The 25,389-nt window shown below is 48.3% G+C and overlaps 3 protein-coding genes across 7 annotated transcripts; 1 reads left to right on the forward strand and 2 right to left on the reverse strand.

Annotated features, from left to right (window-relative positions):
* Positions 1 to 176: 176 nt before the first annotated feature.
* On the reverse strand, positions 177 to 15,895 carry USP5 (ubiquitin specific peptidase 5). Of its 2 annotated transcripts, none has more exons than XM_026113259.2 (20): positions 15,589 to 15,895; positions 14,001 to 14,126; positions 13,629 to 13,695; positions 10,592 to 10,725; positions 10,135 to 10,280; positions 9,600 to 9,784; positions 8,917 to 9,011; positions 8,163 to 8,356; positions 7,929 to 8,000; positions 6,508 to 6,589; positions 6,162 to 6,287; positions 5,550 to 5,703; positions 4,948 to 5,122; positions 3,358 to 3,446; positions 2,958 to 3,149; positions 2,258 to 2,401; positions 1,953 to 2,098; positions 1,713 to 1,866; positions 986 to 1,070; positions 177 to 793 (listed from the first exon to the last, which is right to left on the reverse strand). In XM_026113259.2, the coding sequence occupies exons 1-20, from the start codon at positions 15,694 to 15,696 to the stop codon at positions 700 to 702; spliced, it is 2,568 nt and encodes an 855-aa protein (XP_025969044.1). In that variant the 5' UTR covers positions 15,697 to 15,895; the 3' UTR covers positions 177 to 699. The 2 variants fall into 2 exon arrangements, with proteins under 2 accessions (XP_025969044.1, XP_025969045.1); XM_026113260.2 differs by having other exon boundaries at positions 3,027 to 3,149; positions 15,589 to 15,894.
* Positions 15,896 to 16,257: 362 nt separating this feature from the next.
* On the forward strand, positions 16,258 to 19,017 carry CDCA3 (cell division cycle associated 3). Of its 3 annotated transcripts, none has more exons than XM_026113267.2 (5): positions 16,258 to 16,490; positions 16,588 to 16,735; positions 16,900 to 17,100; positions 18,071 to 18,192; positions 18,583 to 19,017. In XM_026113267.2, exons 1-5 carry the CDS (start codon positions 16,371 to 16,373, stop codon positions 18,721 to 18,723), a joined length of 732 nt encoding a protein of 243 aa, XP_025969052.2. In that variant the 5' UTR covers positions 16,258 to 16,370; the 3' UTR covers positions 18,724 to 19,017. The 3 variants fall into 3 exon arrangements, with proteins under 3 accessions (XP_025969052.2, XP_025969048.2, XP_025969051.2); XM_026113263.2 differs by having other exon boundaries at positions 16,261 to 16,490; positions 16,900 to 17,151; XM_026113266.2 differs by having other exon boundaries at positions 16,263 to 16,490; positions 16,606 to 16,735; positions 16,900 to 17,151.
* A 706-nt stretch (positions 19,018 to 19,723) lies between these two features.
* Positions 19,724 to 25,327, reverse strand: GNB3 (G protein subunit beta 3). Of its 2 annotated transcripts, XM_026113262.2 has the most exons (8): positions 25,109 to 25,150; positions 24,831 to 24,937; positions 24,643 to 24,706; positions 24,359 to 24,521; positions 24,191 to 24,257; positions 22,926 to 23,127; positions 21,500 to 21,716; positions 19,724 to 20,625 (listed from the first exon to the last, which is right to left on the reverse strand). In XM_026113262.2, the coding sequence occupies exons 2-8, from the start codon at positions 24,899 to 24,901 to the stop codon at positions 20,519 to 20,521; spliced, it is 891 nt and encodes a 296-aa protein (XP_025969047.2). In that variant the 5' UTR covers positions 24,902 to 24,937; positions 25,109 to 25,150; the 3' UTR covers positions 19,724 to 20,518. The 2 variants fall into 2 exon arrangements, with proteins under 2 accessions (XP_025969047.2, XP_064375358.1); XM_064519288.1 differs by lacking the exon at positions 19,724 to 20,625 and having other exon boundaries at positions 21,004 to 21,716; positions 24,831 to 25,327.
* Positions 25,328 to 25,389: the final 62 nt, after the last annotated feature.

A 25,389-nucleotide genomic window follows, 5' to 3' on the forward strand; every position in this document is an offset into this window, starting at 1 on the left:
ACCAGGGAGTTAGCCACTCAAGATGCCTTTGCTACACAATAGTAGCACGGTCCATTTTCACCAAAGGCTAGAGAACCACACCAGCACTAAGTGCCCTCTGCTCATAGTACAGAAGAACTCAGACCTCAGCTCTTGGAGAACACCTAACAATACACAGAGCAGACAGAAACTGTGTGTGTGGGGGTATTTAGATTTTTATTTTATCCTTTGTGTATTTTGGCATGTAAAGGGCACACAAGGAGGGGGCACTGCTCATGGCCCATGCTGCTTTCTGCACTGCTCCCTCTTCTGGGAGGATGGGGATGAGAAGTCTCCCCCCCCCAAAATACAAGCCACACATACACACAAGCCCCCTCCTTCTCTTCTAGACAGCAAGGAGGTGGCATCATCCCACGAAGCAGCAAAGCACGAGGGCTGCGTGTGTCATGAGGTGGTGGGGATAGTGAGGACATTTCCTATAGAACCAGATATTACCCCCCCCCCGACCCCATTCACTCATGTCCACAGGGGCTCCAGCCCCAGTCTATTAGTCAAAGAACTCTTGCCTCCACGTTGCAGCAGTGGCACATATGGAGAGAGGCCATTAAAAGGAAGAGTAGGTGAAGAGCACCAGGGGAGAGAAGGACCCTGCTCTTATCCTCACTGCCCTGCATCCCTTCAGCCCACTTTCCCCCCCTCCATACACAGCAAGAGGGCATTCTAGCTGGGAATCCGCTGATAGAAGTAGATGTAGCCCAGATCCTTGGGGGGCTTCTCAGAAGCACAGACTTTCTGGTCATTGTAGATCACCCACCTGCAACAGGCAGAAGGGAAGCTCAGGGACACTGTTCTGTTGCTATGACACTATTTGATTCCCCTTGCCTGCTCTCCTCCTCCTCCTAGTAGTTGCCATCCCCCTTCCCACAAGACCACTGAAGAAACAGGGGAGGACAGTGATTTAAAACTCTACCTTGGGGTCCCCTTATCCTGTGAGAGTCCCTCTTACCTGCCATCTTTCTTGATGTGACAAACATAGTGGCCACACATAGTTGAAGTGCCCATGTGGCTGATGAAGGCAAACAGCTGATATTCTTGAGGAAGGAAAAGAGGCGTGATCAGGGAAAGAGAGAAGGCTTCACACCTGAAACACCCTACATAAGCCCTCCAGAGAACTTCTGATGTATGAGATCTGCTGGCTGACAATTTAGAAGTGGACTCCTGTCAAGTCTGCCTGTGAGGATTTGGTCTCAAGGAGTGCAGGGAATAGGAGATGGTAACTCCTGTCCAACCTCACCTCTTCCAACTGCTTATTTGGCTCATGCATGATGGATGGTTAATCAGGGATCCCCCTCTTTATGGCACCTACCAGACAAGCAGTATTGGCATCAATTTTCCAAACAGACTGAAATTTGGCTTTTCAATGGGAGCCTGAAGAACAGAAAAGCCTCCAGCACTGGCTGGGGAAAAGCGGCACAGTCCTCCTCATCTTTCACTTGTCAACACTTCCTCTGCCTCTCAGGAGAGCTTATCTGCTTCCAAGCAAGTCTTAGCCCGAAGGGTCTAGGCCCTACATCTCCATCCCTCTCCTTTTCCTCCCTGCTCCCCCCACTTCAACAACCAAATCAGCTTTGTGGAACCCGCTACTAGAGGCTACAGGACTGAATGGATTAGGAAGGGTAAAGCCATACTGAGTTTGCACCCAAAAATACACGTTCCTACTGCGTGGAACTCACTTCCAGGCCCATCGCGCACTTTAGGACCCACGGGGATGGATTCAGAGATGGACTCAGCTGCTGAGCGCCCCTCTGAGATATCCATAGCAGCTTCTGCATCAAGGTCATCGATATGACTAAAGATCCAATCCACAGCACGCTCCAGACTGTTGTTCTGGAAAGAAGAGCAAAATACTGCGAATTTGGGAATGCCTGTTCCTCAGAATACCATTTCAGTTTGATGTCATCTGGGCCTCTCACCGTGGCTCTAAGTGCTTTCATAGCCTGGTCCCGGGAGAAGCCCATAGAGACAATGGTGGCCACACTGTCTTCTGAAGGAGGGTCTGGGCAGGCAATAGTTGAACCTGGTCCACTGGATCCAGGGAGAACTAGAGGGTTAGCAAAGTCTGCAGTAGGAAACAGAACACAGCTCAGAGCAGTTAGATCTCTCTGACAGGGATACAGTCTGAGGTCTAAACTACTTTAGTTTTCCACTACTGCAGTGGGACAAGGCAGTATGATGACCCAGATGCAATAAGCTTTGTCATGGCCATGTGAGCTCATACCTGGATCATCCATATGTGACATGACCCAGTTCATGGCAGCCTCAACCCCACTGTTCCCTGTGTAATACACAGCTTTGCGGCACGCATCCATGGGAAAGCCCATCTCCACTAGCTGGATAATCACCGACTCATCCAACATGGGAGCTGTGGAAAGACAGAGATTAGAGCCACCCAATCCCACTCAGCCCTGCCTGCTCCATGTTGTGCAGTCTCATAAAAATCCCCCAAACCGCCATTGCCTGGCTTCGTTTCACACAAGTTCTGTCTCTCTGCTCTACCCATCCTTTATATTCTTTCCTCCTCTTCTGAAATGCACAGTCGCAAAGACAGGTACCCCAGGGGACAAAGGGATTCAGCTCATGAACTCAGCAGCACTGGCTCTCCCCTACCCTCCAAACCCTACCTCCCACTGTGCTTAGTGAAAACAAAATACCTCTACCAGCTAAGTCTTACATAAACCCCAGTCCTGCCACCTGAAAATGCACTAGACATGCCACATCCCAATCTTACACAGTATGAGCTTCAACACACTCCCCTGCATAACACCCTTGCATAATAGGCATGCAAAGGTGGCAGCCAGCATTCACTGACAGAAGGATAGGAAAAGACTGAGCAAGAGGAAACTGCTAGCACGGGAGACAAGACAAGGAGAGCAAGGAAGAGAGTCAGGCATCAGGAAAAGAGGAGGAGAATCACTAACATGTTGGAGAGGAGAAGTGAGGGGAGCAGAAGGAGTCGTCGTCCTCGTTGCCATAGAACCCCAGGCTACCTTTGGGCTCATCTGGTGTAACCAGTGGGGGTGCGATGTCTGGCATTTCTTCTTCTCCATCTTGAAGCCCTGTTCCTTGCAGTGCAGAAATATCCAGCTCCTCTGGCATTTCAATGGAGACATCTGCAAGATACATTATTGCTCAGCCTCCCCATAGGAGCAGAAACCAAAGGACTTATTTGTGTGATCTAGAAAAGTCAGTCACTGGGGATAAAATACTATGGACTGCTGCTCCTTGTGAGGTAGTTATTATCCTCTTTCCAGTAACAACTACAGTGCCCATATATGACACCCAGTACCTATATGCTCTGTAACTTCTCCTCTTTCTTACCAAGCTTTTTGGGCACCCAATCCAGACCAAAAGTGAATTTCTTGATTTGGATCACCAGATAATCTGGGAAAGATGCAAATCGTGTTGTTCTGAAAGACAGAAATATCACAGCTAGTTTTTATACCTTGTCAGCAATGATTGACGGCTTCTAGTTGATACAAGAAAGTAGTGAGTAGGGCAGAGGTGTGTCCTAAGGCAGGGATGCATGTATTTGCAGAGCTGTGGAAGATTCTCCTGTGCTGAGCTTAAAGCTCCTCAAACACAGAACAATTTTTAAAGCACATGCTCTGACTAGATGAGTCTGAATGTAGCATTTGCAAAACCTTGAAGGATGAGGAAAAATAGTGCATGCTCTCTATCTTCCAATCCTGTTTTTACAAGCCTCCTCAGATTTTAGTATTTAATTAAAAGTCTAATCCTTAAGGAATGTAGGGGAAAATAACATCTTTTATTACACCGACAGATACAGCTGGAGAAGCTGACAAGCTTTCAAGCACGAGAGCACTTCTTTGGATATGAAGCAGAAGCAGCAAATTTTAAGCTAACAGTGGCTCTGAATTTGATTGAATGTAATTAAGTACGTTAGACAATTTGAGAAAAAGGGTGTTTTGCATCTGTGAAAGAGAGAGGAATGTTTTTGAAGGGAGAAGAAATAGTGAGACAGACAGATACTTATTATTGGTGTAATACTGAGGGATTGTGGGGGATAATTGTAATATGCAGTAAAATTTATTAAGCAACGGTATATATTCAATGCTAATTCTTAAGAAATGTTTGAACACAACTCATTACTTAAAAGCTGAACGAAACATTACTTCTCAATGCGATCGTGTTACTGACTGTTAATTCATAGTGGCTATTGCTTAATAGTAGAATATGTGTTAGAAAAATACATCCACTTTGGTAGACTTACTCGGTCCTTTGAGGACAACTCTCTCATTGTAGAAATATAGTCAGCAACATCATAGCAGGAAGCTGCTTAAGTCTGCAATCTTCTCACTACACCTTTGCACTATTGCATATGCTGCAGGCAGTCAGACAAGTTAAAGCTGCTTTTTAAGCTTTGATATTGGTATTTGAGTTAGCATCCTTTAAAATAACTGAAAGAATTTCTGTCTCAGGGCTCTGGTTTCTCAAACTGATGCATCTGTTACACTCAATGCTTTTGCTCAAACTTTGATAGCTAGAAACTTCCTTTAAGAGGTTCCAGAGACCAAGCAAGAGCAGTGTTGCCATATTCTGTCACCTACTGATTTTAAAACTAAATTTCAAATTTAGAACAAAAGCTGATCATTTTCTGGATTATTACTGTATTTTCATAGTCCTGCAGCAACTGAAAGCTAGTGGTAAGGATTTCACTAGCATTGCTGTACTGCCCACTGTAATCCTTTGGAGGCAGACCCTCCAGCCGTGACAAACTGATCTCCCTTCTGGTTTACAACGGTGCTTCAATGTCCTGTGGGTGCAGGATACAGAGGGCTACAAAGTTTTGGTAACACTCCTTCCCCAAGCAACTAAACAAAAGAAGTTCCAAAACATGCAGCTATATTCAGTTCATCATACCTCATCTAGTCACCCACACACACTCACTTGAGAGCCACAGACTTGGCCTGCAAGGCTGTGCTCCAGAAGTCATCCACCTGTTCTGGAGCTCCATAGGCCTCTAGGCAAGAGCTGAAAGGCACCTTAGCTCGCACCAGCTCAGGCAGCGGCTGCTTCTCCTCTTCTGCCTGCCGCTTCTTCTCCTCATATTCCAGTAGCTCATCTAGGTAGTAAAGGAGAGGGGTCAAAGACCACCTCTAGGTACTCATAAAGCACTTGGTGTAAGCAACACTCAGACAGAATAGACCTATAGATACAAGCCCTCAAGAATGGAGCATAAAGTAGACAATGTCTTCCAGGGAGCACTGTTGTACTACTGCGGTTCCATTTTGCTGTTAAATCACAGTCCAGCTTGGGGTGTAGGAGGGAAAGGCTCTGGAGAGATCTCTGGAAAGAGAAGTATCACTGTGTCATATCACCTCCGAGAAAACAGCTCAATCCCACAAGAAAAGCATGTGGAGGGTCTGGCTTCAAAAGTGGTAAAGGCTGTCCTTGAGCAAGTCCTTTTCTTATTTATGGAGTTCTGCAAGAAAAGTACAATCTCCAACCACAATGTTTGCCACTGTTCTGGCCTTCTGCATGTTACTGACCTTTGTTGAGCGCAGCATCCATGGGTACGGGCAGCTGCATGATATAGTCCACACGCTGGGTATATTTCACCTTTTCTGTGGCCAGGCACTTCAGCTTCTCCTCCACCAGAAAACGGAAGACCTCATTAGGGTTCTCCGAGCTGCGGCAGTTCCTCTGAAGAGGGAGAAATTAAAATCATCAGAGGTGTAGCATCAGAATGACAAAAATAAATATCTACAGCAGCAGCAGCCCCACACAGGATGTGGCTAAACAGTATTCACTTCTGCACCCAGTCTGCTGGAAAAGCTAGCAAGAAGGAAACTACAGCCAACCCTAGGAACCCATGCTATTCCTGCTCCTGAAGAAGACATGTCTCCAGCGGTGCCATTCACAAAAGAGATTCCCTCTGAGCAATCAGCCCTGGACACACGGCAGGCTTCTTGGCAGAAGGCAGCACTCTTTCTCTGCTCTCACAGATCCTGACTGCTCCATTTCACTGTGTTCTCTCCCTCCCTCTGCTCCAATTGCCACCTTCTCACCTCACCTCCCTGTCCCTACTATCAGCAATAGTACTGAATGGGTAGAAAACAAAGCTGGGCTTTTCTGAGAGACTTGAGAGACTGAGCTATTACCTCCACCATGTTGATGAAGTGCAAAAAGAATTCCTGGGCATCCTGCTGTCGGTTGGTGGAAAATTCTGGGTGCCCCTTTCCAATGAGAGACTTAAACATGCGCGGAGCGATGCCATTTTGCACACCCTGGAAATAACAAAGAAAAAGAGGAAGGTGATCACAATTTGCCAAGCATGTGTCTTGGCCTGTAACATGTTACTCTTAACCATGCTCTTCTTCAGGTGATAGGGCCCCAGGCTGAGCTCCAGGACAGGTCTCCGGAAAGGGTTCTCCCTCCTTTCCCATCCAACACACACACACCCCTCACACACACCCTCATCATGAAGATACTGAGTCTAAGTCTCACCTTCTGATCTGGTTGCTGTTCCCCGTCTGCAGAAGCTGGCTTTGAATACTCCCCAGAAAGTAGCCCATGGCCCAGTTTGGCTCTGGAAAAATGAAGAAGTAGTTGTTAGCATCAAATTGCCTTCTTCAAACCCCTATACTCCAGGAACCACATCAACCATCCAGTTTTAACACTGCCATGGACTCTCAATCTCATAGAGATCAGTCTTCTCTACTGTGTCAGCTGAGATCATCTCATCTTGGTCTGCTGTCTCTGGTCCCATGAGACATCACCCACTTGAAAGTCACCAAGACTTTCAGGCACCAAGCTCAATCATTGCTGGCACAGGGGAGAGAACATAAAGGAACAACTTCCATTTTTTGACAAGAAGGCAGCCAGTGCAGAGCCATACAGCAGCTGTCTAACAGCCAAACTATGTTGCAGCCTGACATGGGTAAAGTAGCACTGTATCTAACTGCACAGGAGACAGCAGGGCACAGTGAAATTGCCTGAGGCAGTACTGGTGTGAGCAGACTGATCACATTTTCCCATGGAAAAGAAAAAGAATTACTGCATGAGGCACATAGTGGACAACAGTAACACTCATTGATTTCTCCTATGCCCAGACCCTCCCGCTATTCCAATTCATTACTATTCCAATCCATCACTGATGTCATTTATCTGAACCATGCTGTACCACCTCACTCCTTTGACCAGGCAAAAATCCTTCTGGCTGTCTCAACTCAATCCCCTCCTAAATGCTCAGGCTGAGCATCTCTTTGAACTCAGAATCCTCCTCTGAACTCTCTTCCACAAATGCCACCCTCCATTTCTTTCCCCACAAACCTCCAAACGTTGCTTCAGTGTTTTAGAGTCAATGTAGCGGAGAACCCATGTATTTAAACTGGAATACCCTCCCAAATCTTGTGCTCCTTCTTCTGTATATTGTCCTGTTATTGCTTGCACAATAGCTCTTGCAGGAATAAGCATCTCTCTTCAGGCATATGTGTTATCCACCAAGGCAAAGCTGCCGAAATCTCTGTATAACTTTCCTCTGAGACTTCTCCCTCCACTGCAGAAAGCGAGCACCTCTTTGCTGTTATGCAGATGGCACACGCCCACTAGAAATCCCCCCGTGGTAACAGATGGTACTGCATTCCCCACATGATACATATAAGATCATGGCTAGGCCTCAGACATCTTTTGAGACTCTCATGAGCACTGAGGCAGATGCCCTTTGTCCTCTCCATCTAGGGCATTCAGCTGACACTTCTTGTCTTAGATTTTTACTGAACACAGAGGATCAGTGTCTTAGGTGACAGACATGGAGACAGAGAGGCAAGGCTTGAGGAAGAAACCTGCAACAAAGCACACTGTAGCAGAGCAGAGGGGATGCACCCAGGCAGCCTCAGCCTTCCTCCTCTCACCAAAACTCTACGTACACTTGTGTGCTGAAGTCCTGCGTGGGGTCCGAAGGTGCACTTTGGAATATCTTCTCCAGCTTGTCCACATACCTGCAAAGCAAATCAAGGCAATCTAAGGGACACATGGATTCATCTGGTAAAGACCCCGTTCTGAGCTGGATTCCTACAACAGAAGATCCCAGCCCTAAGGGACCTTTGTATTGATTCCAGTAGACCTCAGGCCAATGGAAAGGGGCAATTAAGCTCACTTACTTTCTCTGGAAGTCCGGGATACTGAACAGCACCTGCATCACAGAATTGAGGTAGCAACTGTTGCCTAGATTACAGATACCAGTGTACCCAGGCCCATAAAGGGGCTTGAGTTGCACTCCAGACTCTTGGATGAGCTCCCACTCCCCAATTCGCTGGTTCATATCAATTTCCAGTTCCGTCATTGTCTTATCTGTCTGTGGAGGAGAGAGAACAGGAAAAAACCCTCAGAGAAGACCCAAGGGAACATGAGTAGTGCCAAAATGGCTATGCTGTAGAGAAACAGCTAAATCCATTGTTTGATTAGGATTTCTGTTTAAATTAGGAAAAGAGGAAGATACAAGAATTGCTTTAAAATATCTGAATGTCTGGGACTGAAGGACTCATTTATAAGGCAGCAGGAGGAATACTACAACATCAGAGATGTCTTACATTGGAGAAATCTGAACAATGCCCTGAAAAAGAGCATATAAATCAGGCACCAACACTGAATATAGCAAACAAAGCTAAGAGCCCGGGCACCTTCCTGCCTAGGGTACTGACACAGAACTCCAAGGGAATAAACATGAGGGACAGGAAAGAAGAGGCAAGGCAGCTCCGTCCAATAAAAAAACCAGGATTTCTTGATCAGGAATGGTGCTGCATAGCCATGGGACTGAATTTTAATGATGCTCAGGAATGTGAAAAGCTAGGATTCAGCTAACAAATCTCTGACTTGCTACTTTCCTCCTTCTGGGCCTGCACAGGAACTCCTTACCTTTTGCATCTTGAGCATGTCAATCCCAAAGTGAGCAAGGTGTTCTGCCAGGTTGGGATCCAACACCATATCATCCTCGTCGTAGGAGTAGACATCTATGAGGAACCAAGAGGAAGAGATTTACCCTGGCCTGTGATCTAAAATTCAGTTCTGCTGGATGGAGAGAACAGAGTGCTCAGAACTGGCAGTTTTGACAGACGGAGCAGTTGGGTCTTCCTCTCCTTTCTCAGGACAGTAGCACTACAGATAGAACATTGAGGTTCCCCCAGCAACATATAACAGGACAAAAAACTTTGTCACTGATTAGGGGGCATCTATGCCTGGAATGAGAAAAGTGGGTTACTGTGCCATCTACTCTCTACTCAAGCTTTGAACATAAAATTCTTTGATAAACGTCTAACCACAGGAAACTAGAAGGAAATCTGGATAACTGTTTTAAGACCCTTCAAATTACAAGGGAGAGGAGAAGGAAGGCCAGGTTTTATCAGCCAGTTCTTTGCCTCCAACAAGAAGCAGGTCAGAGTGAGGAAGTTCAGGATCAGATGATGTTGCATGTTCCAGATCATAACATGAGCAACACTAGCTTGATACCTGGAGAGCCTCCCTCACTTGCCTTGTCAGAAACCAAAGTCAGCCTGAGTGGAGCCTAGCATCTATAACCCTCATGGGATCCCCTTTCTCACCAGCTCCATCAGGAGTAATTGTTCCCAGTTTCACAGCCAGTGGGTAGCCAGTTTCCCGGTAATGCTCAACTGCATGATTGTTGCCACCACTGCCATCAAAGTAGCGCCGACCACATAGGATGGCTCCATCAGTCATGTTCAGCCACAGGTTCTCCCTCATGTCACACTTGCTACACTTCCAGCCACTATTGACAAAGGGCAGGAAAAAAAAGAGCTGTTAGGGGGAAACCTTTGGGTTCCATGTCCCAAGCCCTCTCCACTGTCACCCGCTAATCACAGTATAAGCAAAGGTTTATGGGATCTCTTTCTTCTTTTACTCCACAACACTGAGCACCCTGAAATACCTTACTCTGCCCCTTCCCCTGAATTTACTAATTTGCACAAGCCACACTCAGACACACGGCAAAGCCCCACAAAAGAAATCTCATCTCCTGCTGGAGCGATATTCCCATTGCAGATGCAGGACACGAGAAGACAGCAATCAGGGTGGGTCTGGAATACAGAGGAATATAGCTAGCTTCAACAGTATACTCACCATGGTGGGATGCGGATGTCGTTCTGAAGTTGATGCAGGGAAAAAGCATGTTTGGAAATACGGCGAACCTCCCCATCCCAAGCCTGCACCTCCTGCTTCCGTGAGGCTGAATCTGCTGTCAGGATGGCCTCAACTGCACTGGCAATCTGCAATCAGGACAGCAGGAAAAAGAATAAAGGGCACAAGAAAAGAAGTTCCCAGTTCCCAGTGCCACAACACTCCATATTTAGGGTCAGATCTGCAAGTCAGTTGCATTAAGGCACTGTTCAGGAGCCTCAGTCAAAGGCCAGGACTTTGTAATATAAAGCACTGTATAAGTGCAGAATGCTATTACTTACTCCAAGTTGGGACTTCACAGCAGCTCTGCAGGTTCCCTTTTACAGGACAGTGGTGCTTTCTCTGTAATGGTGCATTTCCTCCCTACCAACAGAAAACACAACCGTCCACCCACACATACCCTGTCTCTGACCATGTCTGGTAGTCCCTCCAGCCCATCACGAGGAATATCCAGATGTTCTGGGAAAATTACTATTTTTACATCTTCATCGTAATCAAACTTTTCCTCTGTGATGTCAAATCCACCTTCTACACCTACAGAAAGACAAAGCATTGTAGTAACAGGTCAAACCAAATAGCTTGCAAGTCTTCTTTGCCCACGGCCTACAAGAAACAAGACACTATAACTAAGGCAAAGCTCTTGATCAGTGATCCACAATCCTTCTTCGGCTTCTGGATCCTAAAGTTTCTGCTAGATGTGTGGAGTTCCACAGGAGTTAATATAAGACTAGTGACAATAGGCTTGCTTTCCCCAGCTGTTTTTCATAGGTCCTTAGAAGGAATCTCCAGACCTTGACTACCATCAGAAAAAAAGAAAACCTGTTTTAGAGTCAATGGCAAGAACAGAGCGATGATAAAGCATCGTGGCTTGTCCTTCACAACATATCCACGATGATGAATGGAAAAGTGCCTGAAGAAATCATCTTCAAATCCCTAGTGGCTAGGTCTAGTCTACCAGCATCTTTCAAGACCCCGCCTCTTCTTCTCTTCCCTCCAGAAAAGACGATTCAGAGTCCAGAACTCAAACAAAGAGAACTAGGAGTGCTTAGTCATCTCCAGAGTTACAGAAAAAGTCTTAGGAAAGGCATAGTACTAGCAGTTTCTCCTGGTGGCCTAGCTCTCTGCCTTCCAGAGACTGACAAAGACATGGGAGTTCCCTACAAAATAGGATATTTGCTAGTTGCTGTGAGTCCTGCTGGACAGTCACTGAAAAGTAACAGCAGCAATGGAAGGAAAAGTTTCTGATTTATGCAGATACCCAGAAAAAAAAATAACGTTTTTTGAGAACATTATCTTGGCCTTTCCTGTTCTCCAAGAATTCACACCCCACATTCCAGAAAGAAACAGGGCAGAAGGCATTTTGCTTACTAGCAGCCTCATCTCCCTATGTTTTTTTGTTACAGAGTTTCCTTTATTTCTTTAGAAATGGCATGCTGTGGCTGCAGCAGATCTCTGAAGGCAGTATGAGTCTTTAACTTTAAGGGTCACCTCTGGCTCAAGAAGCCTATGTGCACTGCAGCTGTTCTGGAAAACATTACTGTATTTGTTTAAAACATTGTTGACAAAAATACCTGGTTCTCACAACATCTCCTGCAATTCTCCCCTCAAATAGCAACAATTTCGGACTATGCACAAAATGCCACGTAGAAAAGGAGATGCTGCAAGCCTGAGTGATTTTAGAAATACTTGAAAACAGTCACTAACATCATTTGAGAGGTCATCATGCAACAATATACACAAATAATCCTTTCCTGTACCTCTCCAGCACATCCCAGAGAGATCTCCTGTCATCACGTCACAAAGTAAAGCAATACGCAATCCCTCAGGATACTACACAATTTCTGCGTAGCACAATTTCTACACAAACCAAAATGGACTGCTAAAGTCCTCTGGTGTTGTTATGTGAACCTCTGGAAGTTCCAAATGAGAAAGAGGGTCTTCAGCTGGCAGACTGTCTCCTTCCCATCTTCCCTATATACATTCAATAGCGTGAGGTCCCTGCCTCCCTACCGACTATTGTATCTAAACACCATAAGTTCCAAAAGAGACATTCAACCAACATTTCATGAGAGGCAAGCACTAAAGTTTCTTTTCCATGGAGAGGGGAGCTGAGGTGCAGAGAGATCAAGGGATAGGTATTAAAGTCAATGACACTTTGCTCTGAAATCTCTCCAATACTTTTGCAAATCTTCCTTGTTGGAATTAGTCCACCATCACAATTTGGCTAAAAGAAGGGAGGAAAAAAAATCTCTCCTGGATTTGAAATCATTGAGTCAATCACAGGTTATTTTCTTTTATTCTTTCCTGCTCCCTTCACACCACTAAGATGTTATCACAGAAAGCTATTTGCTGACTTAGTGAGAACACTTGTTTTGGACCTTTGTAGAACTGAGGATGCAGAAGTAACTCACAAAGCAGACTGGGCCTAATCTCTGCACAGGTAGCATAATCACATAGATAAAAGCATTGGCAACCTGAAGAAATATAGATTCTAGTCTCAGCTTTGCTAGAAGTGAGCTTTGGGAGCCTATGCAACTCACTATAAAAAGGGGGAATGGTTGAAACTCTTAATATTGGTGGTTGTGCTCTGGCAGCACTGCGGTCACCAGATTTCTGCTACACAGTGGCACAGCCAGGGAAAAAGTGAGCAACAAGCAAGACCAGCTAGGTATAGGTTCTGCATTTCCCTCTAGTGGTCAGCCTCCAGAAAGGCCAAGAACCTGCTACTGCTAAAGATGTTCCCATCCTCTGCTTCATAGGTCTCCATAATGGTTCAGAAGGTACTAGCTGAAACCTGCAGCATCTTCACTGATTCCCACAGCAGTTTTTTTCAGTTTGTGCAAAATAGTAATGGAACACCAGCATTGTTGTTCCAAAAAAGCATTTGTTTTTAATATTTTAATACTTAGATATACTTCCTCCAGTATCAGGCTTCATATTTCAAAGAATTATTTGACCAAAAATGTTAATACAGCATTTCCAGTAATTTCTTCCCCTTCTATATAAAAACCACTAGTTCGATTTCTGAGAAGTTTAAAAAATATTTTGCTTTGTGGGAAATATCTCCATTTTCTCAAACTCACTTCAGCTCCACAATGGACACAGCTTTATCAAGCAACAGCCCCACACTGGATATACCCATGCCAAACTCAGTCAGGCATACAGAGTTAAGGGAGGATGCAAAACATTTATCTACAGAAACCAAGATGCAGCACATGTTCTTTGAACATAGAACAAAACTACCACCTCTACAACTGTTTTGCAATAACTGACCTCCTACGACACACTAGAAAACACTAAGTTTAAATTAGGTTGGGGCTACTAGCCTCAACTAGCCTAGGAAAAGAAAAGCGAGAGGGACATACCACGAGGCCAGGAAGCTCCAACGGACTAGTCCTAAACAACAAGGAACACAGAGTACACAAGTGCTTTCTTACCAATAGCCAAGCGAGTTGGTTTCTTCCTTGGGGGATCCCCAGCACTGGAGTTGGTGTCTTCTTCCTTCTATTTCAGAGAGGATAAGAAAATAGAGTTAAGGGGACAGGCATGCTGTGGAAAGCCTTAAGGATAGAAGTTCAGCTACTGTGAAAATGGGAAGAGGGTAGAGAGAAATATTTTGGGTAATCCATATAATAATTGAAAAATAGTAGACCTGAAGAATTGGGATTCACCAAGAAAAACATCAGTTACATTTGAGAGGAGGGAAAACTCTACAAACTGTCAAACTTGTCCTGCAAGTGAGAGGTGTGATCTGTCTCTGTACTCATTCAGATGTATTTTTCAGTACCACCACGCTATTTTTTTTTTACCGGTTTACGTGTTCTTTTGAGGTGCAGATAGACCCGCTGGCCTGTTTTCTGATAGTGCTTTTCCACATATTGCTTCCCAAAGCCCAGGAACGTGTTCATGCAAATATACAAGCCACCGTCTGACTCCTGGAAGGAAGGAGAGAGAAAAACTGGTACAGAATGCCATTCCAATTGTTAGGATAAGCACACATTTACCTCTAGGAATACTATTCATTATTCATGAGCTCCATTAAATAATGGCTACAGTTTATTCCTGTATGTGAAACTCTTAGTAGCTAGCCTGAAATAAGCTGTCAAGCCCTAGCCCAGCTGTCCCAGAAGAATGGGTGCTCCTATTAAGATAATGAATTTGAAAACCTACTTGCCTATCGATTTATGGCAGGATGCTACTGAATCAGGCCAGTCTGAGTGAGATTCCTGAGGACCTTATCTTGTAAAAAGTCCATAGCACACCCAGTTCACATGTTCAGAGCGTGGTACAACCTTTACCAACAAAACTGTGTCACCCTGTCTGAAAGCCTAACTCCAGGTGTCATGGGGGACTTTGCCAAACTACAGCATGAAGAAGGTTATCAGATAACTTTTTATTTTTACCACTGCTTCCCAAAGCTTGTGGGTAGCCCTGAAACAGATACAGAGTGAGTCCACCCCACCCCACAAGCACCTAGAAAACTCCACGCACATTCTGTAGATACACTATTTTTAAAACAAAGAGGGGAGGGACCCAAATATAGAGACTGACGAAGAGGGAAAACACTAAGGAACTCCCAGCTTGTTTCCTATCATCAGACAGCTGAGACAGAGAGGAGAGCACATGGACAGGTGTTGCCACAGGGCTCGGGGAGGGAGAGGGACAGACTTTTACATCCTGCTTCCTCGAAGGACCTGCATCCTCCGACAGCAGCACATTTCTCCAGCACTGGTGGGCAGGGCACAGCCCCAAGGGGCAGCAGTGCGGGATGCCAAGGTGGGGAACCCCTGCAGCCTGGGCTGCCCCAGGTTTGCCTAGGCCAGGCATAGCAAGGGAGGGGCAGGGATGCCAGCTGGGAAAGGGACCACTGCCATCTTAATGACACAGCACCGACCTGCCCCCAGCCTGCCAGGCCGGGCCAGGTGGTGGGGCCGCGGGGGCAGCTCGGAGCCTGGCAAGGCGGACCCCCGCCCCGCGGCGCCGCGGGCCGGGGCCGGCTCTGGGGCACGCCCACTCCCCTCTCCCCCGCAGAACTACATGCCCCGCCATGCACGCGCGGCGGGGGGCGGGGCTGCGCTCCCCAGGTGCGCGCTCCCCAGGTGCGCGGGGCGGGCCGCGCTGCTGCCCAGCGGGGTGAGCCACCTGCCCACGCCCGCCCCGGCGCGAGAACTACAGCCCCCAGCGCGCCGCGGACGGGAGCAGCGCGGCCTGCAGGGTGCTGTAGTCTCCACGGCCACGCGCCTGGCCCGGCCGCACGCAGCCCCGGCGGCCAGAGAACCACAAGTCCCAGAGCGCCCCGCGCCGGCGGCAACCGGGTGCCTGGGTGGGCTGGGGAGCGCGAGCAAGGCGGAGGGCAGCCCAGGCGGGCGGCGCGAGTCGGCCGCGGGCCACGCTTACCGGTGTGTCAAAGGAAAAGGCGCATTCATCCTTGTGGACTCGGTCACCGGCCTTGGGCACCCGGATGGACGGCAACACCGAGAGCAACGCCTCGCTCAGCTCCGCCATGACAGCGGCTCACTGCAGCACCACCCACAGCCCCACCCTAACCAATCAGACACCCGCGTAGTCAGGCGGCCTCTAGCCAATGCCGTGGCGCATAGGCACAGCCGCGGAGAGGCCGAGCGGCGGGCACGGCGCCCGCCTGCAGTGCAGCCCGACCGACTCGTCCAATGGCAGCCGCTCTCCTGCAGTTACAGACAGCCGCCTGGAACGGCCGTGCCGACGCGCTGGGTTCCTCAGCCAATAGCGTCGCAGAAGCAGGCCAGAGGCGGGGAGTCCCTTGAAGATTGACACCTGACAGATGAATTTTGACTGTCGTTGCCACAGAGCTGGCCAATGGAGGCACGCGGGGAGCCAGCTTCCCTGGGCCGGCTTCACGCCTCGGGAGTCTTCCAGAACCGCCCAATCAGGTTGGAGGAGGCTTAATTCTCTAGCCAATGACGAGGGGCGCGCGAGGCGGGGTGATGTGCCAGAGCGGTCGCTGTAGAAACGCCCCGGCGCCTCGCTCCGGGGCGGCACCCTCGGGAGATTGGCGTCGGAGCTGGCCAACAGGCGGGCCTCCGGGGCGGGGACCAATGGGGCTGTGGCCGGCCACAGCGCGGGAGATTTGAATCGCGGCTGCTTGGGCGAGAGTGTCGATCCGGCAGAGGTGGTGGGGTTGTGGCACGCCGCCTGCGGCCATGGGCGCCTCCGAAAGCTGCCCCGCTACTCCCGTCTCCGGGCCCCTCCTCAACAAGCACCTGGCACATGTCAGCGACCCCCGCTCCCCCAGCGCCGGTATTCTGCGGACCCCCATTGAGGTACAGGTGCTCCCCAGGCCGCGTGGGGCCCCCCTCGGCGGGCCGACCCCGTCCCCCCGGTGGGGACTGGGGCTGCCTCTGCCCACTCCCCGTCCAGTACCTGCCGTCTCTGCAGGTGGTGAGCTCCCCTGGGGGCAGCCCTATGCCCGGCCCCGTGGAGCTGGCAGTGGAGACCAGCTGGGACCGGGACCCTCGCTCGCCAACGCCGGGCATTTCCCGCACGCCTATGAAGGCCGTGCTGAATGGTGAGTTGGGCCCTCCCGCTGGGCCCCAGCCTGCTGCCGGCCTGGGGGGTGCCCCCCCTCCCCCTTCCTTTGCCGGTGTGGGGGACCCCGGCAGCGGCTGGTAAGGGTGGGCTGTCTGCCTTGTGCGGCAGCTCACCCTGCCTGCCCTCTCCCCTCCTGCCCAGACAGCGTGGACTGCCTGGTGAAGCAGCTCAGCGGAGCTGAAGCTGTGCCTCCTGAGCCAGCGCTATTGGGAGTGGCCTGCTGCCCCGAGGAGGTGGCTGTGGAGGAGCCTGCCCTGCACAGCCCCCCAGCTGAGGCTGGCTGGGAGGTGACTGCTGTGGCAGGGGAAGAGAGAGAGCGACCATCTTTTCCCAGTGCTAGTGGTGAGGCTCCTGTGAGGCTGGCTTGTCTTGCTGGGCCCCCTTTCTCTGTGGGTAAGTGTGATGCCCTTGAAGTCCCCTGCAGGGGTGGCTGGAGGCAGCAACCCCCAGTGAAATACTGAGGATGCCTGTGTGTGCAGGGCTGAAGAAGAAATTGCAGAGGAGCCTTTTTCAAAAGCTGCAGGGAGGGAACTGGTCTTATCTTAGAGAAACTTGTTTCTATTCCTTACAGAGAGCCTGCTTAGATCTTATTGCATGAGGGCAAGTTAGCCCTGCAGCTTTCAGTGCCCTGTAAGTTAATAAGCAGGCTTTAAATAGTGGGGAACATACTTGCCATAAATTGGAGGACTGGCCTCTACAGGGCTTGATGTGAGACTTTGTTGGCCTGGAGACCTGCTGAGTCCTGGTTATAGTGTTCAGAGTCCTGACCTATTCCTATCTCCTGCATGTACCTTCTCCAGACCCACCAGGCTTGCCTCCTTACAGAAACTTTATCTAGTCCTCCCAGTTCAGCAGTTTCTCATGGCCTCAGATAGCCTTTCCTTGAGGGGCTGTAACTGGTGGACTGCAAGCCCCTTTGGGGTCTTTTATATGACTGGTTTCTCTCATGCATTGAGGATTTTTTCAATTCCTAGACAAAATAAGAGGTAAACATACAGAGGAGCTTGTATGTTTACATACAAAAAATCTGAGGCAGGCTTTTCATCGTGGAGACCTACTCAAAGAGGAACTGCAGAGTCCCTTTGAAGAAGAGCTGAGGAAGGGAAGTACTTCCAAGTGTTATAAGTGAGTGGTGATGAGTCTTTAATATAGATCATGCTGCAGAAAACTGTCCTGGTCATTTACCTGGGAGTCCTTGGGTAAAATTTTCTTCCTGGCTTCATGATCTAGTCCACTTGCCTGCTCAGAAGAGCTTAAAATCCAGCAGTCTCTAGACTTGCAATGACTTACTGACTTGTTCTTTGTTCTCTAGGGAGCAAGCCCATAAGACGCAAGACCAGCAACAAAATCATGGCAACATCTGGTGGAACTGGACGTTCTCCCCTCAGCATCCTACAGGATGATAATTCCCCCAGTGCTCTTGTGCCTCGCCAGGTAAAGCTTTAATGAGATATACTGTGGGAGGGGAATGAGTGGAAATGAAGAATCCTCCAATTCCAAACTGGAGTCCTACAAAATATGGGAGCTGAGTTCTCCCAGGCCTGTAGAACCTGATAACTTCATCAGTACTTTTCTGTGGGTCAGTCGTATATTTGTCCCTAGATCCCTTCAATCTGGTTCAATGCTTGTATTTTCTACCTTATGATATCGCTCATTTCAGTGCATCCTCTCTTAGGCTCTGGGAAGAAATTCATCACTCTGTTGGACATTGAGGAGAGCCAAACCTGAATGGCCTAAAAAAATGGGCCACATTTTCCACTGAAAAATTAACTAACAAACTCTCAGTTAACTTGGGTTTTAACCTTGGTTGCTTTTCTTCTGTAGGGTAAGAGGCATGCACTGGGGGAGAACCTTGGGGAGAGGAAGGAAGTGACAGTGGATCTGAGCAGGAGCCTTAAATCTGGGAGCTGTACCTGGAGCGACTTGAACAAAGAGAATCAGCAGTGTCCTTTTGTGGAGAACTAGATCTCCTTTCCCTGGAGCTTGCTACAACTCTCTTCTACATTTTGAGTCTTCTAGGTGTGAGAAATCCTGCAATAGACTGAAACTCCAGACTTATGGTCACTTTTCTCATCTCTCCCTGTTGTGGAGGAGGTACATTTTTCTCTCCTAGCATTGCATGTCTTGTGCTGGCTTTGGCTCTTCTACTTAAATCAGCTGTATTGACTCGCTATATGGTTGTTATCTGTGTGTTTTGGTATTTAAAAAAAAAAAAAAATCCACACACCTTTGTCCTGATAGGACAGTAGGAGTACCCTCCTTCACCTGTGCACTGTTTTCTTTGGGAACAAAACTTAGCAACAAATAACTTAGTGTTCCATTAGCCCTAACACTTAGTCCTGTCCCCAACCTGTAACTCTGCACAGTAGAGCTGTGCTGAGAAGGATCTGACCTTGAATGCAGGGGTTCAGGAATCCAACTCGTGAACTGTAGAATGGCCTGGGGAGTTACTCTGAAAGAGACTGAACCACCTAGGATCACTTTCAAAGTTCTGCTGAACCTACTGTGACCCTGGGCCACAGGTACACAGGGAACTGTAGCTTACTGCAAAGATCTGGCATCAGGGCAAAATCCAAAATACAGGGAGGCAATATTGTGTGTTGGTAGTAATATCTTCACCTTCTGTTAAAGGTCAACAAGATATAGTGGCTCATCAATGGTTTATAGCCATATCCTGGGATCTCAAGGCTTTACTACCAACCAGCTGTTGGAATAATGCCTGTATAATGGCTGTGGCCTGAGCAAATATCGGTGTCCTGTTGGAACAAGAGGCAGTGGGATGTTTTCAGCCAAAACATAGGTGAGGGAGACCCTTTCCTGTGGACTTAGAAGTAGAGCAAGGCTTGTGGTTTCCCTTTTTAGGGCAGATGCCCTGAGCAATGGGTAAGTGTGCAGTTCTCACAGGAGAAGAGTTATGTCTGCAGTACTCTTGCAATGCAGGAAAGAACACAGCCTGTGGTACTTATGTGAGCTTTCTTTATTTGCTTGGACTATGAAGTGCTATAGAGTTGGAGTGGAAAGCAGTGGCTGAGGACTACTGGTTAGGTGGGGTCACCACACAACACACAGGTGAGGCAAAAAGAGAAGGAACAGCATGAAGCAAACAACAAATAAGAATAAACATAATATTTCCTGGTTCTCTGGGGGGTCTGGAGGTTTTCCCCTGTCTGTACATAGATGAAACTTGAGCTAAGTCTTCCCCTATGGAAAATGAGCCCAATTTACCCTACCTTTTTGGCAGAGGTTGCATGACAAAAATATATCAAACCCAGTGCCTCTCTGGGAATGTCTGCAGGTACAGAGAAGAGCCATGTGGAGGAGCTGTACCTAGCTAAATCAGGGATAGGGCTTAGTCTGGGACAGAGGGGTTGATAAGGAGCCCTCAAAGAGATGGGTGTCAAAGGTGTAGAGGTGTTTGAAGGAAGATGCAGCGTGTCTGAACTGTACTGTAAAGGCCTGAGATGCGATGAACAGTTGTGCTTGGCTGGGGTCCTGAAGCCTGCAAGAGGCTAGAAACTGCTGGGCCTGTCCAAGGGTGGAGAGAACTGCCACTGTGTGTGCTCCTGCTCTTCAGCCCTACCCCCAACCCCCAGACTTCTCATCTTCCTTTCACTCTAGGAGACCCCTACAAGTGACCTGTGTATGGAGACAAGTGGGAGTGATAAGCAAAGTTTCTGTTGTGTTCAGTTGATGATGCTGTTTGCATGGGCTTAGGCCTTGGACCATGCTTCTGCTGCTCTTTCCCTCTCTGCTGTCATCCTCAGTTCCAAATCTTGAGGAAGCTGTCCCAGGAGCCTGTGGCAACAGCCATGCCGTCTGCTGTCACCCCCAGACAACTCACTCTGTTGTCATGGCCAGAGAGGATTCCTGATGGGAGGGGAAGAGGAGAGGTCAGTAAAAGAGATGGGGCCTGGGAGAGGCAGAGGGGTTGGCCAAATGGAACACATTCATCACAGTCTTGTGGCCTGTGTACGTGTGCCCCTGTGTTAGGATCTGTATGTGGTTAATAAGAACAAACATGCAGAAGAACACTTGTGCATGCTATACAGCTACTGTCTGTGGGATGTGGCCAAAGAATAATGGTCTTAAGAAGGTTCAGCCAGTTGAATCCCCAATGCAGGAGAAATTACTGCAACATATAACTGATTTTGTCCTGGAGCAATGTCATTGATAGGACTAGGAAAGGAGAGCATCCTTGATAAGACTGAGAAATAGCAATGCTCTTGGAGTTCAAAAGGCAGGCAGTGATAGAAATTTTCAGAGACTAGGTGCTGTATTTGATATAAAAGAAGAACAGTACTTGTGTGTATTCCTTGTATGAGCATCACCGCGCATCCAAAAATGTTGAATGGAGACCAGCTTCATGCTCAGTTCTGTGCCTGGCCACCAAGTGGCACTGTGAGCAACTGAAACTGATAAACTGCAGAGACTGAGACAATGTGAGACTATATTTATGCTTGTGAGCAGTTCTAGCTAATAGGAATATTGATGCTCTTTCCCCCCTTGAAAGAGTCTTGCTTAAAGGTTTGCCCTCATTAACATTAATGACTGAAGCCAATAGTTCTTCTATTTAAAAGTTAGTTCTACAACTTGTGTGCTCCTTAAGTGTGAGGAGGCATTGTTGAGCTTCAGTCAGTATAGCGTGCCTCCATTTGAGGAAAAATAAGGGCCTTTCTACTACCTGGTATAGGGATAGAAGGTCCTGCAGGGAATAAGAGAAGGACCTCCAGGAGCCACTCACCCACACGCTCTGCTTTCAGGGAGTCCCAGATGTTGCAGTTGAAGTCGTCATATCCAGCAAGCACGAGGCGCCCACTGCGGGAGAAGGCGACTGATGTGATTCCACAGATGATGCTCTCATGAGAGTACACTATGAGCTCCTGGTCTGCCCGGAGGTCAAAGAGACGACAGGTGGCATCGTCTGAGCCAGTGCAGATGGCTTCACCATTAGGGAAGAACTGAGTAGGACACACACCAGATTTTAATCAGACTGTGCCTTACATGTTTCCTTGGCATCTTCCCCTCCCTGCTAACCACTAGAAAGCCATGGGGCTAGGAAAACCCAGTGGTACAAGACACTGGATCTTAAAAGTTGAATCTGCTGGAGAGGAAGACTCATGCTTCTCCTAAGACCAGGTTGACTCTTTCCACCTCCAGAAAGCCAATGACCTAGCCTAGAGCTCTTGCAAGATGCCCTAGTGCTTGGGGAAGGATTGTAGTGTCTTCTACCCTAACTTGTTTTGAGGCTTGGAGTCCACCAGTCACCCCCAGGTGGTGTCTAGCAAGGTTCAGAGCCATGAGAGCCTTCCTCTCACTGGGCTGTCTAAACCTCATGCTCAAAGCTTCTCATTAGCTGGCTCTTTCATGTATCCTCCTCCTCCCCCCACTCCCTGAGGGGAAAAAGACCTGTTCAGGACCAGATGTAGCAGAAAACCACATGGCTGGCAGGATAGCCATGGGGCAGGTGAGAAGTCAGTGAAGGCTAGTACGAGCAACAGACATTGCAGGAAGCTGGCAGACTCATTTAGTTAGCAGAAAGGAATTAAACAGACACTTTTGTTGTCCTGTCACCTCTGGGCCTCTGGTTTGAATCCCTGCTTCTGAGGTGATACTAGTTCCCAAATCTCTGTGCTACCTCGTGTGAAGATTTCCTCTTCAGATCTCCCCGTGATCCTAAGTTACCACTTACATAATCCGAAGCTGACTGAGACCCTCACCCAAGTTAGGTATTCCTGCTGCCTCACTTGTGTCTTGCTTCAGGGTTCCTACAGCATGTCTGAACTGTGGTTCCCAACAACTGCTATGAGCAAAGCTGCACCAGAACTTATATTAGCATGTTGAACTCCACAGACCCTGATGTGCTGGCTGAGTGCAAGTGGTGTTTTGAGAATGGCAGTCAGGCCCAGATGCTTTGGTGCCCCAGTGCCTTGGAAGAACCAGCCTCAGAACTTCAGTGACTGGCTCAGACTCACAAATATTTGAGAACTGAACTCCGATCTTCCCTACTTCAGACTGGATCATGAAGTCAGGGTCTCCTGAGACCTTGGTTCCCCACATACAACAGTGACAGCATCTTTCAACATGTTTCCTAAGGCCTTCTCCCTATTTCAGTGCTGGTCCCACCTCTGTTTCCTTAGTCATCACAACCATGCAGACAGTATACATACACAGATGGCGTTGATATCGGACTCGTGCCCTGAGAAGGTCTGACGGCAGGTGCCCTCCCGCACGTCCCACAGTTTGGCAGTAGCATCACAGGCCCCAGAGATGAACAGTTTAAAGTCTGGGGAGACAGCCAAACTCATACAGTCTCCGGTGTGACCCAGGAACACTGTCTTCTGCTGCCCTGTCTCAATGTCCCAGAGTGCACTGTGGGAGGGAAGAGAAGTTTTCAGAGTCAGCCAAGGCAGATCAGCTCTATGGCTGGGTTTAAGAGTTGCCCCACTTATAAACAAAAGGAGAGGAAGCCGTAGGCATGGTTACAGAATGAGAAAACAGGTGAGACTATCACTGGAGTTTAGCTATATACAACAGGAAACATCTTAATAGCTGTTGCTACTCCTAACTTAACCAAAACAGAGTTAGGCTATGACTGTGGTGGGGCAGTTGTGATTTGACAGTGTTCATGGTGACAGCCAAAGGGAATAGTGAGAGGACATGAGAGTCCCACAGGTGAACAGCCAAGAAAGGACTGCTGTACCCACACTGTTGGATGCATGGGCTGTTTTCCCTGGGATCCCACACTATCTGCAGTCAAATAAGCCCCATGTAGCCTTGATCTCATGGAAAATGCCACATCCTGTCTTGTCCTGGTTAAGAGTTTCTGCCAAGGCAGGTGTTGGGGGAGGGGCAGATAAAGACTCAGACTTGCTTGGAGTTGCAGCACAGGGTTACTGGAGAGCCAGGAACCAAGGATTCATGCACAGGCTTTATAGATGACCTTTGCATAGTGGGTAAGATTTGAGAAATGAAGCTTGTATGTAGGCTTTACATAACTTTATAATGTTTTCTTGCCAGAATAAATGATACTGTGCTTTATGAGAGCTGGCTAGATTGTCCATGCTGCTTCACCAGTAGACCTGCATCTTGACTTGGCCTCAACGGGGGAAAAAAGTTTCTGTTCTGCCAAGGGAGGAATTAGGAATTTGGCTTCCTGAGGTACGTAAGTACCTAAAGTACTCTGTGTAGTCTCCCTACATAGAAGCAACTTATCCTTAGATAGTGGAAAGGTGGGTAACCGCAAAGTAAAATAACTCCACTTGCTGGTGTGAGCTGTGCCTCTAAGAGCCAGAGGGGTTGCACAGTGTCTGCTCCTGTGATAACAAAACTCCTAGAGATGGGGTTTTCCAGAAGTGCTGAGAGCTAGAGACCTATGTGAATTTTCAGTGCCTGTGACCGCTTGTATTGTGAAGATACAGAAGATAACACTCACCATGTGGTGTCTCCAGAGCTGGTCACAATACTGTTGTCATCCAGAAATCGGCAGCAGGAGAGATAACCTGGGAAGTGGGAACAAGCCAGTATGAGAAATGGAACAGGGCTGGAAGAAGGAAGCTTGGAAGCAAAGGGCACCTAGGTTGTAGATAGGCAGCACACACACCTGTATGGGCTGAGAGCTCCCTGCTCACTTTGACGTTGCCTTCACGAGTCTTGAGGTTGTAGATGGAGCACATGTTGTCAAGGCCCCCACAGGCTACAAAATTGCCTGAGGGGGCATAGGCACAGGTCATGACCCAGGAAGAACGCAAAGGGATGGCATGAACCTGGGAGGACAAGAAACCAGGTCTGCACTCTGGGAGTAGAGGAGATGGGAGAGAATAAGAGCACTAGCTCTGAGGGCATTCACTCCAGTGTCCACGTCTGCTGCATCCATCTGACCCTTACCTTGTTGGTAGTGTATGTGTCCCACACAATCAGTTTCCCATCTTGTGAGGCACTGACCAGGAGTCTGTGAGAGAGGCACAAGATTATGTTAGTAGCTCTCTTCCTATCAGAGCCCTCTTGCCCTGCATGACTGTGTGCTGCCTTGCACACCCCTCCAGCACCCAGCAGATCAGCAGCATCTCTCTCACTTGGAGTCTGTGGACCAGTGCATGGCGTAGATCTTGGCCAGGTGCCCACGCAGGGTCCTTCGGGTCCGCATCTGAATGCGGCCAACCACTTCTACTCCAGACACAATCTGGAGAGAGAGCGGGAAGAGAGAAAGAATTAAGCCTGGACTGATAGGAGCTTTTCTGCTCCCCACAACTCTGTTCCCTAATGCCTTCCGTGGGCCCGGCGGAGAGTTCACCTTGCAGTACTGCTAGCTGACTCCAAAATACTCACCTGGCCAGCCAGTTCTGCCCCTTACCTGAGCAAGTGTTGTGTCTGCACAAGCTTTCCGGGCATCCTGGAAAAGAGAGAAGAGTGATTGAGTCAGAAAAACACTGTGTGATGAGGGCAATGAAATTCAGGGGCATACTTGAGAGCCTCATTTAAAGTGGGAGCTGTCAGAGGTAGGAACTGTGGCTTTGCTGTGTTTAGATTTGTCCAGCCCAGTGGGATCCCAGTCTGTGACCAAGGCTCCTCAACACCTGCCAGACAAATAACAGGAAGGTGACCCAAAAGATGATCTGCATCCAATTCCCCACG

The sequence above is a fragment of the Dromaius novaehollandiae genome, chromosome 1 (genome assembly GCF_036370855.1).
Source record: "Dromaius novaehollandiae isolate bDroNov1 chromosome 1, bDroNov1.hap1, whole genome shotgun sequence".
NCBI lineage: Eukaryota > Metazoa > Chordata > Aves > Casuariiformes > Dromaiidae > Dromaius > Dromaius novaehollandiae.